The following is a 12,882-nucleotide window of genomic DNA, read 5'->3' as shown; positions in this document are numbered from 1 at the left end:
TGGGTATATTTGTGTTCTACACTTCTCATAAATATACTGCGTAAGTTAATTTCAGGCATAAAGATCTAGGATCTAATGGCGTATAAAGAGGAACTCAAGAAATGAGAACGAACTTGGTTATGTTCATTTTCTTAGGAAATGAATATTCTATTTAATGTTTTAAGGGGTTATTATATATATATTACAACTATTAAGAATCAACTCTCAAACTTTACCTTAACACTTTATATACAGTCGCTAGCAAAAGAATATAGCACCCCATACATGATCTTTTGTTACTAACTTTGGAACGAATCAATTAATCAAAATGCAACCTTTTTTTATATGTATAGAGAGAACGCAAATCTCTCTCTCTGTATGTTTTTGAGAACTGTATTCAAACCAATTGATTGTTCCAGTGATATTAACATTACAAAACATAAATGGGGTATATTATTAGTGAAGTCAACCGGTTTGGTTCGGCTTAGGTAAGCCACAGGCTCGAGCCGGCTCGATTGGAATGAGCCATTGGCTTGGTTCGGCTCGGCTCAGGTGAGCCACCGGCTCGGTTGGAGTGAGCCATCAAACTCGGCTCAGTTCGATCCAACTGAGCCCATGGCTCGAGCCGGTTCGGTTGGGTGAGCTCTTGGCTCGGCTCACTTCTCGGTTCGGCTTGGTGATGACTGAGCCGTGAGCCGAGCCGCTCGAGTCGTTAACAACACTATATAGGTATACTATTCTTCTGTGCAAGCTGTATATTTTCTATTTTCTTTCCTTTATTGACCATTTGTATGTTCACTTGTTTCCCGGATAGATAAATATATGTACATATACTTTGAAGGCAATAATATTAGAGAAGCAGAAATCTTATTATTACTTTTCTTTTTTGTTATAGTACTTTGACATAAAACAAAAGTCAACGTGGTGAATTGAAAAAAAGGCATGCTGAACGAGGTGGAAAAAATGCAAAGTACCTAGAGAGCTTTTACAAATCTTGCAAAAAATTAAAAAAGTTGTTTCAATACACTTCATGCAGCAGTAGCATCAGCAGCAGCTGTTATTCAAAGATCATTTTAAGAGAGTGAAAAATGACAAACACTAACACTACAGCTCAGAGTTACTACTGGTAGTGCTTTCCATAGCATACTCGTTGAACTGAGATAATGAGCAACCAACTAAGAGCGAAAAGAATAACAACTAAAGAAAAACAATAAAAATTAAAAAAAATAAAATAAAAATTCTAAATAAATTATACAGAAAAAATATTGAAATGAAAATAAATTATTTGTTTCAAAGAAATAGAAACAGAAGATTAATATCCAACGTACTAAAGAAGTGCTAACAGTTGAACGTCAAAGTGTTGGGCAAGAAAAATCTACATTTGTATTCGTATTAATAGAGAAGTAATATTGAGGCTCCAATATTGTAGCAGGCTTTTTTAAAAAAACTGTGGTAGTAGACCTGTTTGATTATATATATGTATATACTTTTTTTTCGGTTCGCTTCACGTTCTTTTTTTAAATTTTTCTCAGAGATTCAAAGAGTCTAAACTAGCGAGTGAACTTTTTCTAGAGATGCCAATGGCAGGCACACTAACCAAAGAAGTTGTCCCAAATAGTTTGTACCAGCCTATAACAATGTTTGAGAGGTCAAGATCGTCGAGCATAATTTGTGCTACTCCCATGAACACCTTCTTTCCTTCTATTCTTCCGTAGTCACCCCAAACAGTCACCTGTAAGAAACATGAAAGAAGATATAGGTAAGAATTTGTATTCATTTGTTTGACAAAAAAATTCAAAATATAGAATGATTACAAAGTCCGAAATAAACATTGTATCATAGTTTCTAATAATCTTTTAGGGCTAAATAGAAACTATCTCCATGGCGTAAGCGTCGGTGGACCATCGATGGGCAATTAGCGACACAAAAATTGGCGGTCCCGATCCGAGCAACGATCCGAGGTGGTCTTACTTCCGTTTCGAAAATTATACCACCAGCAGCAGAGACGCGACGAAACGCTAATGAACCACAAAACTATCTTAAACACTAAAAAAGTAGCCCAGGGTGGGCGCGAACCACCAACCTTATGATTACTAGGTGCGTGTTCTTCCGACTTGGTCAAGGAGGCGATGGAGAAAACCTCGCTTATAGAGGGATAAATCGTTGAGGTCCTTTTTAATTTGGCCAATCAGAGCGCTCCTTTAACCATGTGTATTCGACGATAACCATTTGGGATCAGACAAAATGCATTCGCCATGTAATATTAGAATAAAATAACGCGCGTCTATTTACTTTATTTCATAGTTCTCTCATATTCGCTTTCTAATGATCAGCGACAGTTGCCATTTAAATTCATACAATTATACACACTTATCTCAAGATTTTTCACTTCAAGATGTAGAGGTAGGGGTTACTCTTGACCCCCGGAGCTCACTCTAGGAACAATTAGTCAGGAAAAAATAATATATAATAATAATAATCGCGCACATGGCTGGCAAAGGAGCGCGGACCAAAATGAAGTCCTCTCTGGTACGCGGGTGAACTTCAACATTCCGACTCTAGATATCTGTTTCGATTCAACAAAAACCTGCCGCCAGTAGCACACTAGCGGCGATCGACATTTACCGGCAAGTGGGCCAGTAAATGTTGGCGACGTTTACGTGATAGGAATGATCGAAATCCCTTTCATCCGTACTTTTTAATAAAAGACAGGAGAACAGTGAGATCATCTTAAACTCTTTACGCTTTATGCCAAATAACTTTCTGGGAATATTTACTGCCTCTTGAATGAAAAAGATTTCGTTCTTTCATGGAAACAACATTAGGTGCTAAGATTAACCCTTAGAACTCCGGGAATGTCAAAGAACTTTCTTGATTTCTCATGATTGTGTGTCTAATGGAAGGTTATGCTATTTACTTAGAAATAATTCATGAAAGAAGAGATTAATGACACCAAATGTGTTCCAATGTCCATCGCCATTCTTACTATATTTTTCGCAAATACTTCCCCTACGCCCTGCCCCGATCAGTTTTTTTTTTTTTTTTCTAAAATAAGGATTATTAAATATTTAGTTCAAGATTTACGATAAAGATATTCTCAAAACTCAAGCGAGGTATTTACAGTTGATGTAATGGACGGAAGATAACAAGATATCAAAACGTGAACTCAAGTGAACGAGCATTTGCACTTACAACAGGTTAGTGACAGTATCTTATAATTGAAATAAAGATAATGTCATATGCCAGAAGCATTTTACACGAAGATTCACCAACTGAAGAAGGTAAATGTTTACTGGAACTATTTTGATTTTCAATAAATAACTTGCATCGCATCTGGTAATCATTATTTCTATTATTATTATTATTATTATTATTATTATTATTATTATTATTATTATTATTACATAAAAGTAATGGAAACCTCATTGGAAAAAGAATTCAGATCCTAGATTTTTTTTAAAACGATTGTCGATTCGTAAATTTTGTTGCGTAAATCAGCATTTCTGATATTAGATAACAACGTTCATCATTATAAACAAAATTAAATTCTTTCATTTCGTGTACACTGTTTAGTTCAATAAACAGCAGAGACTTCACCCTTGTTATTGTCTAGTTCATAGCTTCAATCCTACTTGTAGGCTTAACACTCTGGATCATCCTCGATCCTAAGTCCGAGTACGACTCGGAGATATGCAATTCTCGCAAATAGTACCGATAAATGTTGTGTTCATCTTAAAACAAATGTTTAAAGATTTATTTGCCATATATTTTGTATGCCTGTCTTTTTTTCTAAAGTCTTTTCAGCCTTAGAACAAAGTAGATGTGAACAAAGCGAAATGTATTACTCCACGGCTCACAGGTGCTTCGGCAGCCAGAGACGTGAATAGCAAGATCTTCTGCTAGCTTATTGTCGTCACATAATTTTCAAAGTGTAAGTCTCTGTTGGTTCGTATATAATTAACGCACTGACACTGACTACTGTTATGTTGGAAATACATATTTTCTTAAATCGTTATATAAACGAGATTGCCTCTGTTCCTGATGTGCTCTTTTGTGTTTTATAACACGAGAGGAAGGTGGATTATTGCAACACTTTTTTGCCATGGAACTCTGCATTCTACAATTTCAAATGAGTGAGGTCGGCGCGCGAACGCATTCGCATGTGCAGTAAATACTATATGTCCAAGGAGGGGTGAGGTTGAAATAAAGCTACATCTGTTGTTAAATATTATATATATTGCGTTTATTATCACAAAATACAGGATAAATTCGGATATTTTCATTTGAAATTATTATTTTAGTAGGGATTATATTGCGGTAGGATATTAGTGCAGTGAGACCAACAACCAATTACTGATCATCGATCCACTAGTAGTCACTTGGGTTTGTTTACATCCACTTTTTTCTAAGGCTGGAAAGAGATTACTACCTGGTTCAGATCTTTTAAAAGTGCATCAAGCTAATAGGAAGCTGGAATTTGCTATAAAAGTTCAGGAGAAAAAAAAAGTGTCTGGTAACCATTACGCTTATATACGAAGGGGAGTCAAAAAGTTTCCATTATTTTGTTGTGGCTCTTTATTACAATATAAGTACACATTGACTTAATTGCCTTGAAAGAATTGCTGGAAACACCGGCGAAAGCCCTCTTTTGGTATCTTCCGAACTTCAGCCGTCGCTTTTGTCTTGATCTCTTCTTTGACGGACCATTTTCAGCTTTGGGAAGAGTCAAACATTCCTTGTGTTAAACTATTTTAAGGCTATCAGAGTCCCTGAAGCCTATTTCCACCCCATTTGCACATGAACTTGATAGTTGAACTTTGCTCGATCTGTGGAATTGCACCAACAGATCACAACATACGCCTCCGTTCAGCTACACTGTATTCGTACACTGCCTGTTAAGACGTGTTGACCCTTGTTACATTCATAAGTAGACAACCTAAGGACCGTGCTGTGCACGATTCATTGTAATTGCATCGCAAATGCAAAACTACAACAACATTCTGGAAACTTTTTGACTGCTAGAATTGTCGCACATAGTAGTAAAATCGAGTGAAGGATTTTCTTTTTGAGTTGGAAAGATTAACTACCTTACCTTTGATCCATTTCAACTCAATAACTCATAGAGATAACTCTTAATCATATACGGAAACCATGCCGTACTTCATTAACATTTAAGAAGAAAGTTACTAGCTGAGGTTTACTCATGCTGTTATCTATGATTCTTATCGCAAACAATAGTAAAAATGAGTGAAGGATTTTCTTTTTAAGTTGGGAAGATTAACTTCCTTACCTCTTGATCCATTTGAACTCAAGCACTCGGGATGACTCTTAAACCTATACGGAAACCATGCCGTATTTCATTAATATTTAAAAACACACGCATACACATATCCTGAAGTAACAGCTTGCGCTTCAGGTGGAGGAAGAAGTGGTACTCAGACGGTGCTAAGTCGGGGGTGTAGGACGGGTGGTTACTCCTCTCAACCGCACTGTCGAATTAACCGAACTATTTGGGTGGCACCAGCAGTATGAGGACGAGCATAGAGCAACACAACTCATTTACTGAGCATTCCTCTCTTTTTGTTTTGGATTGCACGATAAAAATTTCTGACAGTTTCACAGTATCATTCCGCATTGATGATTTCACCCCTGGGTACAAACTTCATGACGAAATCCATTTCTTGTCCTAAAACACTGTGCACATGAGTTTTTATGCTGACAGCGTCGTTTTGAACTTTTGCTTTGTGGTACATCCTCTGTGCCGCTACTCGATTGATTGTCATGTCGATTCTAGGGTGACATGGCGATCCCACGCCACGTTTCGTCTCCAGTCACGATTTGGTGTTCACTGGCGGGATGTTTTGTTGAGGACAGTTTGGACAAATTGGTCACGCGATCTGACAAGTGTTTGAACATTGATGGAAATTATGTCGAAAAATAGTTCAATAATTTAGTTCAAAAAATAGTAGTTTAATAGTGCTCTTTAATGTAAAAATATATTTGGCTTGAACAAACCTGTTTGAGTATTTTTTTTCTTTCAAAACGGTATTTACTTTGCTGACATGCCTCGTATAATTATGTTCTATTCAGTAAGATCTATTGACCGATCTCTCATTTTTTTTAAACATTTTTTTGTCAAACACCAATAATATTGAAAAATTGAGTTTTAGTTTCGGCAATCTATCATTGCCTTTATCATACATTTTCTGGAAAAAGATAATGATATAAATTACCGAAACTTTAACACAGATCAGTAATAGTGAAGGTTTTGCTTTGATTAGACTTTATTTTTATTTAAGTTTATACCAATATTCTTTCTCTAATGCTTCTTACCTGCAGAACACATCCCTGATACGGTTCACGAAAGACTAATTGCTGCTGATATAAAGGATCCAGAGTTCTACGAGCAGTGGAAGTTTTTGACTTCGCGATACATTTCTTTCCATTAACTAAGTACACCTTTACATAAGGAGCTGAAATAGAAAACAGTTTTTATATTACTAACAGACATAGACATTCTACCGATATTTTGACATAAAGTAATAACACATTGTTTCAGTTGAAATATGTTGGAATATAAGAGGGCACAAAGTGCTCATTAATTGATACTGTCTGTTGTTAGAAGAAAGAGAAGTTTTGTATGTACAAATATTATGGGATACAAGATAAGATGGAACTGTTGGATTGATTATATAGATTGAGTTAGTTTTATGAAGATTATTAGAATACTTGGAAGAGGATTAATACGATTCATATTTTGATTAAGATTAATATATTAAGATACAGAAAATTATACACGATTTGAGTAGTATACGAACGAGTACAGATTGAGAATAAGGGGATGTTCATGGATATATTGTTTCTTGTGATTTAAGGATTTTGAGGTCACACTTAGAGTATTACATATAGAGATATAAGTGTGCTAGGCTTAAAGTATTTTTAATTACTTGAAAATAATTCATAAATATATCAGTAAGAGAAAATATGTACGTTTGGAAACAGCGAAATACCTAGTAGTCAAATGTTGGCATAGTTCATAAAACTATATAAAACTATGCCAACATTTGACTACTGGGTATTTCACTGTTTCCATACATACGTATTTTCTCTTACTGATATAGTTATGAATTATTTCAAATGAAACAATGTATTATTAACAATATATATAAACTATTCATGTATTCTTATCCGTGATATAATGAAAATTTATTAAAACGAACACTTATAACAAATATTTGAAGATCAAAGCCGAGAAACAAGATTTTTTTCTCTGTTACTGTTGTTGTTGACTCGAACTCAACTCAAATACTACAAAAGTAAGTTTGATTGCTAGAAACGGTAGAGCTTTCAATCATAATAAATAGTGTACATTTTCCAATGGACATTTTAAAACTTTATGGCAAAGTATAAAATATACATCCTTTTCTTTATCAATGAAAAAGAAAATGTGTATTACTGAAGAGAATAGTGTTAGGTGCCATGGTTAGGCGTTTGACTGTGGTATGTAGAGTCAATTCCATGCCACGTTTATAATAAATACCAGGCCCGCAAGCTCTCTCTGATCTAATACTTTCAATCCTTTTATTAATGAAAACGGATCAAGCCTGAGTTCAGCTCGGCCCATTGTGTATGAATCTCTCAGATATCCTTCGTGGATGATGGTCTGTTCTGTCTGTAAAAACTTACTCGGAATCGCGCCTAAAAGACGACATTATTTGCACGACATCTAGCCATGAAATTGTGATCTTTTATGCTGAAAGCTGTTTTCAGTTTTCGTTTTGGGCGGTCATTTGCTAATGAACATAGATAAACGTTTTCTGCTGTCGTTTTGCTTTTTTCTGTAGTAATAATGAACTAATATAAGTGAATGTAAAATAAACAGCGAGCATTGTAGCAGTTTCATCTAACGATAACAATAAAAACTCTTGCACCTTCCCACATAATGTTCGTTTTCTTCTTTTTTCATGTATGTGAAAGTGCATTTTTGAAATAATAACTAACTCTTGGCCTATGGAACCCGGAGATTCAATGCCGCGTTCACAAATGTTCTCCACTGACTTCTATCCTTAGCGAACTGGATCCAGTTTCTACTTTGTATTCCTATTTCTGCGAGATCCATCTTAATATCGTCTTTCCATCTGCACCTAAGTCTTCCTAATGGTCGTTTTCCACTTGGACTCACAGTTAAAGCTTTGAAATCGTTCTTACTTTCTTCCATTCTGGTCACATGATCTGCCCACCTAAGCCTCCTAGATTTGATGACCCTACCAATGTTTGGTAAACTATATACATTATGTAAAATATTTGAAATAATATTGTAGGAATTTCGCCTAAAAATACCAATAAAAATTGACTTCATCTTCAAATAGAATGTTTAAAGACTTATTTGCTCTATGTATTCTGTACGTCTATCTGTTTTCTTCCTATCTGCTATACATTTTATCAAACTGCACTAAACCCTGACAGGGAGATGGGATTCCCATAGATATGTAAATCCAACACCAAAAAATTTAACTTTTATTTCTGTATTATTAGCATTTAAAGTCTGTGTCGTTCACCAACAGGATTATGGAAGTTAAACCCATGGTTTCACTTAATTTTCATTTACCTCCTGATATATGTATATTGACAATATTACTTCACATATAAATTATTTTTGTAATATATGCACTTATGCGTACCAGGAACAACTTTCGATCCTTGCCGTGCCTGGAGACCTCTGGCGCGTATTACCTCAACCTCAAGATTTCCCTTCCTGTCACACATGCTAAGTTGAATATCGCCTAGTGCAGGTGCACCAAGCACTTGTCTGCCCACAAGTTGTCCAGGACCAAGGCCTTCGATGAAGTCCGACAATTGACCTTCTCCAGTCAGCCTTATTGATGGAACCCAACTGAAAATGTTGAAATTTAAGAAAATATTAGTAGCAATCAATGCTACAGTTATTTATTTATTTATTTATTTATTTATAATCATTTTCTTTAAATAATAATTATTATAACTAGTAACAACTACAACGGAACTTCAAGAGAACTTTCATTCAAACTTCCATTGCCTATGATTCCAAAATGTATTATCTCCTCTCATCTCATCTCTATTTAATGACATAATATTGATAATTTTTAATAGTTTCGATAACTATTACGTTTATGGATACTATTTTTTAAAACGTAATGGTCATTTCACGTCAAAATAAGCGACGATACTATTTTACAAACATTGACTTTATTTTTCAGTTGATATCAAGGTGGAAAAAATCATACAAAAAAATCATACATTTTCCAAAGAATAAAAGTGTATTTTTCTTTCTTTAATTACAACTTTTTTTTAAAGAAGAAACGAATTGCCTAAGTGTTCTTTTTATTGGCAATTGAATCTGGAAGGCAGCAAATGATAATAAGAACAACAGACGTTAGTGTACAAGATTACAAACAAATTTAAATGTGAACTCAGTAAGATGTTCCCAAAAAAGAAAGAAAAAAATTAAATGAAAAGTTCGAATGACGTAGAAATGATCAAAAAATGCATCCAAAGATTGCGATCTTGCTAATAATTAGGTTTAGGATCAGGGACCACAAAATTTTTGAACGACCCCTAAATCGATTTTTTTTTTTAATGGAATAAGCACATTATACTGAGTTAACTGAAAGTTTGGGTTTGGCTACACTGTATGTATTCTCCAGATATAAGGCCTACAAGAAAATTTTTGACTGAAATATATATTGCATCTTTTGATCCAAATATGTATATATATTTATGAACAATAATTTTGTTGGAAAATTTAGATTAATTAAATGTAAGAATACAACAACAATGATAAATTTATTGTATGATTATCATTAAATGAAGAATGTGTGCTAAAAAGATTTATTACTAAAAATTTAACGAATTATAAGAAACGTGTAACAAAAACTATCTTAAGTGTTTATTCGTTAGTATGTAACAATTATCATGAAATAAGACTGCTCTCCATTTGGTTCACAATTACTGCTTAAATGAAGTTTCATATGCATTTTATTGTCTTTCACTTCAATTTTCCCTGTATGTTCTACATCAAAGCAAGTGTTTCTTTCTTCACGTGATTTTAGAGCAAATAAAAATCACATAAAGTTGAGTATGGCTGTTTTAATTTCTTTTCCTAACGTTAACCTAGATATAATTGAAACGTATTAAATTATTATTACATCATTATACAATATGTTCCGCTGTAGTTGCCAATAATAATAATAAGTATTTTAAAATTTGTGGTGAAAAAGTTAAGGATTTGATAAAATATTATTGTTCCAATTACCAATTCATTTTATAATGTAAATATTGAAAAATATTTTCATCTTGCATTAAGATAGTATCATTAATTTTTCTATCAGTGTTACTCTGTACAAAATAAATTTAAAGAAATAAAAAAAATAAATATACACATACAAAATATTTATACTCGAAAATAAAATATTAATATTATATAATTTGTTTAAATTTGTAATACATCTTTAAAACTGAGTCGCGTTTTATACAAACGTTTTTTCATGCAATACTTATATAATTTCTTATTTTATAGGCATTTCAATATAAAACTATGCTTTTGTTTATACGATGAATACATTTTCCACGGGGAAAAAAATCTAAAATTTTAAAATTAAATGACAGTTTCTCGACAAGGTAAGAAAAAAAAATGCTTCTAAAAGCTTAATTGAATCATCAATGTTAGCTATCGAGAAGGAAATGCTATCTTTTGCCAAGATGGAATTAATGTTTATGAAAAGTTTAATTCTTACTTAATCAAAACGGCATTAGTTACTTTCCATTATTAAAAAAAAATAAGAAGAAGAATTAAATGTATTGCTAAGACTTGCTATCATCATGCAAATACTAAACACAGAATAATTTTCAAAGTATCTAAATTGCAGATACATGGTTATACTATAGTAAACCAAATATATATACTTTATCCATAATTTTTAAATGTCTTATAATAATGGCATATAGCATATGAAAGTTTGATATTGCCTATAAAATAATGCATGCTTGACATAACCTGTATATATATACAGGGTGTTACAAAAATTTCTCACAATATTTTGAGAATAGATTCCTCACATCAAAATTAAAAAACAAATAGTTCATATGGACCTGTTGTCGGAAGCGCATAGTTCCGTAGTTGTAGGGTGCCGTAAACGTGAAAAAAAGCGAATTTTAAAGGTCCATAGTTCCACTACTATAGGACCGATCGTAGTCGCGTCTATACATCACTGAGGAACTAGTATCTGAACTACCAAATATCCATCTTTCACAAGCTACGGTACTTTCACAATCATTTTTAGAGAGGCTGTTTTGAGGGTACTTGATCACTCTCCACCTTCCTCTCTAAAAATTGGTGTGCAAGTACTGGAGCATTCTTAAACATGGATATTTGGATAGTTCGCACACTAGTTCCTCAGTGATGTCTTGATCCGACTACGATAGGTCCCATAATAGTAGAGCTGTGAACTTCTAAGTTCATTTGTTTCACGCTTTTGCCACCCTATAACTCCCAAACTGTCAACTTTTGAGCACAGGTCCATATGAACTTTATTTCTTATTTTGATATGAGGAATCTGTTCCCAAAATACTGTGACACATCTTTTTAACACCCTGTATATATATATATATATATATATATATATATATATATATATATATATATATATATATATATATATATATATATATATATATATATATATATATTTATATATATATATACTATTAAGTCAACATATTTAGAAAAATATGTAAAAGTGCAATTTCTAATGAATATTCTAGTTTACATTTTTTTTTAAAATTAGTTCAGAAAAATAAGTTAGAAACTAATCTAATATTTATCTAAGTAATAATAAAAGAGGATGATCCCAGAATTATAAGCTTAATAGTTTCATAAATTATTTAATTGTGCACTATTTTTTAGTAACAGTTTTAATTTTACAGTTACTGTTATGTAAAGGAATTTAACATTGAGGATCATGTCAAATGTTACTTCCTTTTGTGCTTAACTAATACAGTACAATGATTAAATCGAAAAAAAAAAATACTTCTAGTGCATTAAGTGGACTTACATAACTGTCACGTTTAACGTCCCATATATGTGTCCATGTATACCTAATAAAAAAAAACTTCAAAAATATTTATCAGAGAAAAGATTGTTATAGAAAAGAAATAACAATATTTGTCGACTCGTAGGCTTCTGGTGTTTGTATTAACTTAATAAAAATAACTTCTATTCACTCTAAGTATTCAGTTATAAGTCTTCTATTGTCTCATAGAAAGTATAAAAATTGTAAAAATCAAACAGTTACTTGTAACTGTTCATTAGATACCTTGTAATGGTTGTAAACTGTAGCGAAGTATTCAACAAAATCAAAATGTAATAAATGAAATATCCCGAATATTTTACATAATATTACAGTTGTCTATATTAATGGTTTCAATTACCTGATGAGGAAGGTCTAGATAAACTCGAAATGTCAACACTTTAAAATGACTATCGTTGCCCTACTCAAAAATAAATAATAAAAAAAAAATCAATACCCACATGTGTGAAAAATCGAGTTTAAAGATTTCGTGGATTTATGATAAAAGAAATATTCGTCTTTAGAATCTTATATCCCTTGAGGACAAAAATGACGCGTATATAGTTAAATAATGTCGTTTCGATTATAGTACATGCACCTAGGTGAAAATACAGTATACTCTCGAGTATCCGGCTTAATGTGACGGAAGGGCAGGCCAGATAAAAAAAAACGGATAGGCAGGAGTTCTATGAACTCACTTTAAAAAAACATTAAGCATACCCGAAGAACAGTTTACGAATACAGTACTGTACGTACTGTGCAGTTATAATCAGGAACAGCGGCAAGCGTACTGTATTGA

At 33.0% G+C, this 12,882-nt stretch overlaps 1 protein-coding gene across 10 annotated transcripts in view; it reads right to left on the bottom strand.

The window, feature by feature from the left end:
- Positions 1 to 12,882, bottom strand: part of Rim (Rab3 interacting molecule) — a 516,869-nt gene that overhangs the window by 17,784 nt on the left and 486,203 nt on the right. For 5 of the 10 annotated variants that reach the window (XM_081769750.1, XM_081769751.1, XM_081769753.1 and 2 more), the window contains 3 exons: positions 8,661 to 8,872; positions 6,313 to 6,452; positions 1,111 to 1,711 (listed from right to left, as the gene is read on the bottom strand). In XM_081769750.1, the coding sequence (XP_081625876.1) occupies positions 1,508 to 1,711; positions 6,313 to 6,452; positions 8,661 to 8,872 (556 nt within the window). In that variant the 3' untranslated portion in view covers positions 1,111 to 1,507. Of the gene's footprint in view, positions 1 to 1,103; positions 1,712 to 6,312; positions 6,453 to 8,660; positions 8,873 to 12,882 lie in introns of those variants that run through there. The other 5 variants (XM_081769758.1, XM_081769759.1, XM_081769755.1 and 2 more) reach the window with 3 other exon arrangements.

Source organism: Thermobia domestica, chromosome 8 (genome assembly GCF_964235325.1).
Source record: "Thermobia domestica chromosome 8, izTheDome1.hap1.1, whole genome shotgun sequence".
NCBI classification, from domain to species: Eukaryota; Metazoa; Arthropoda; class Insecta; order Zygentoma; family Lepismatidae; genus Thermobia; species Thermobia domestica.
This window is presented reverse-complemented; position numbering and strand designations above follow the sequence as displayed.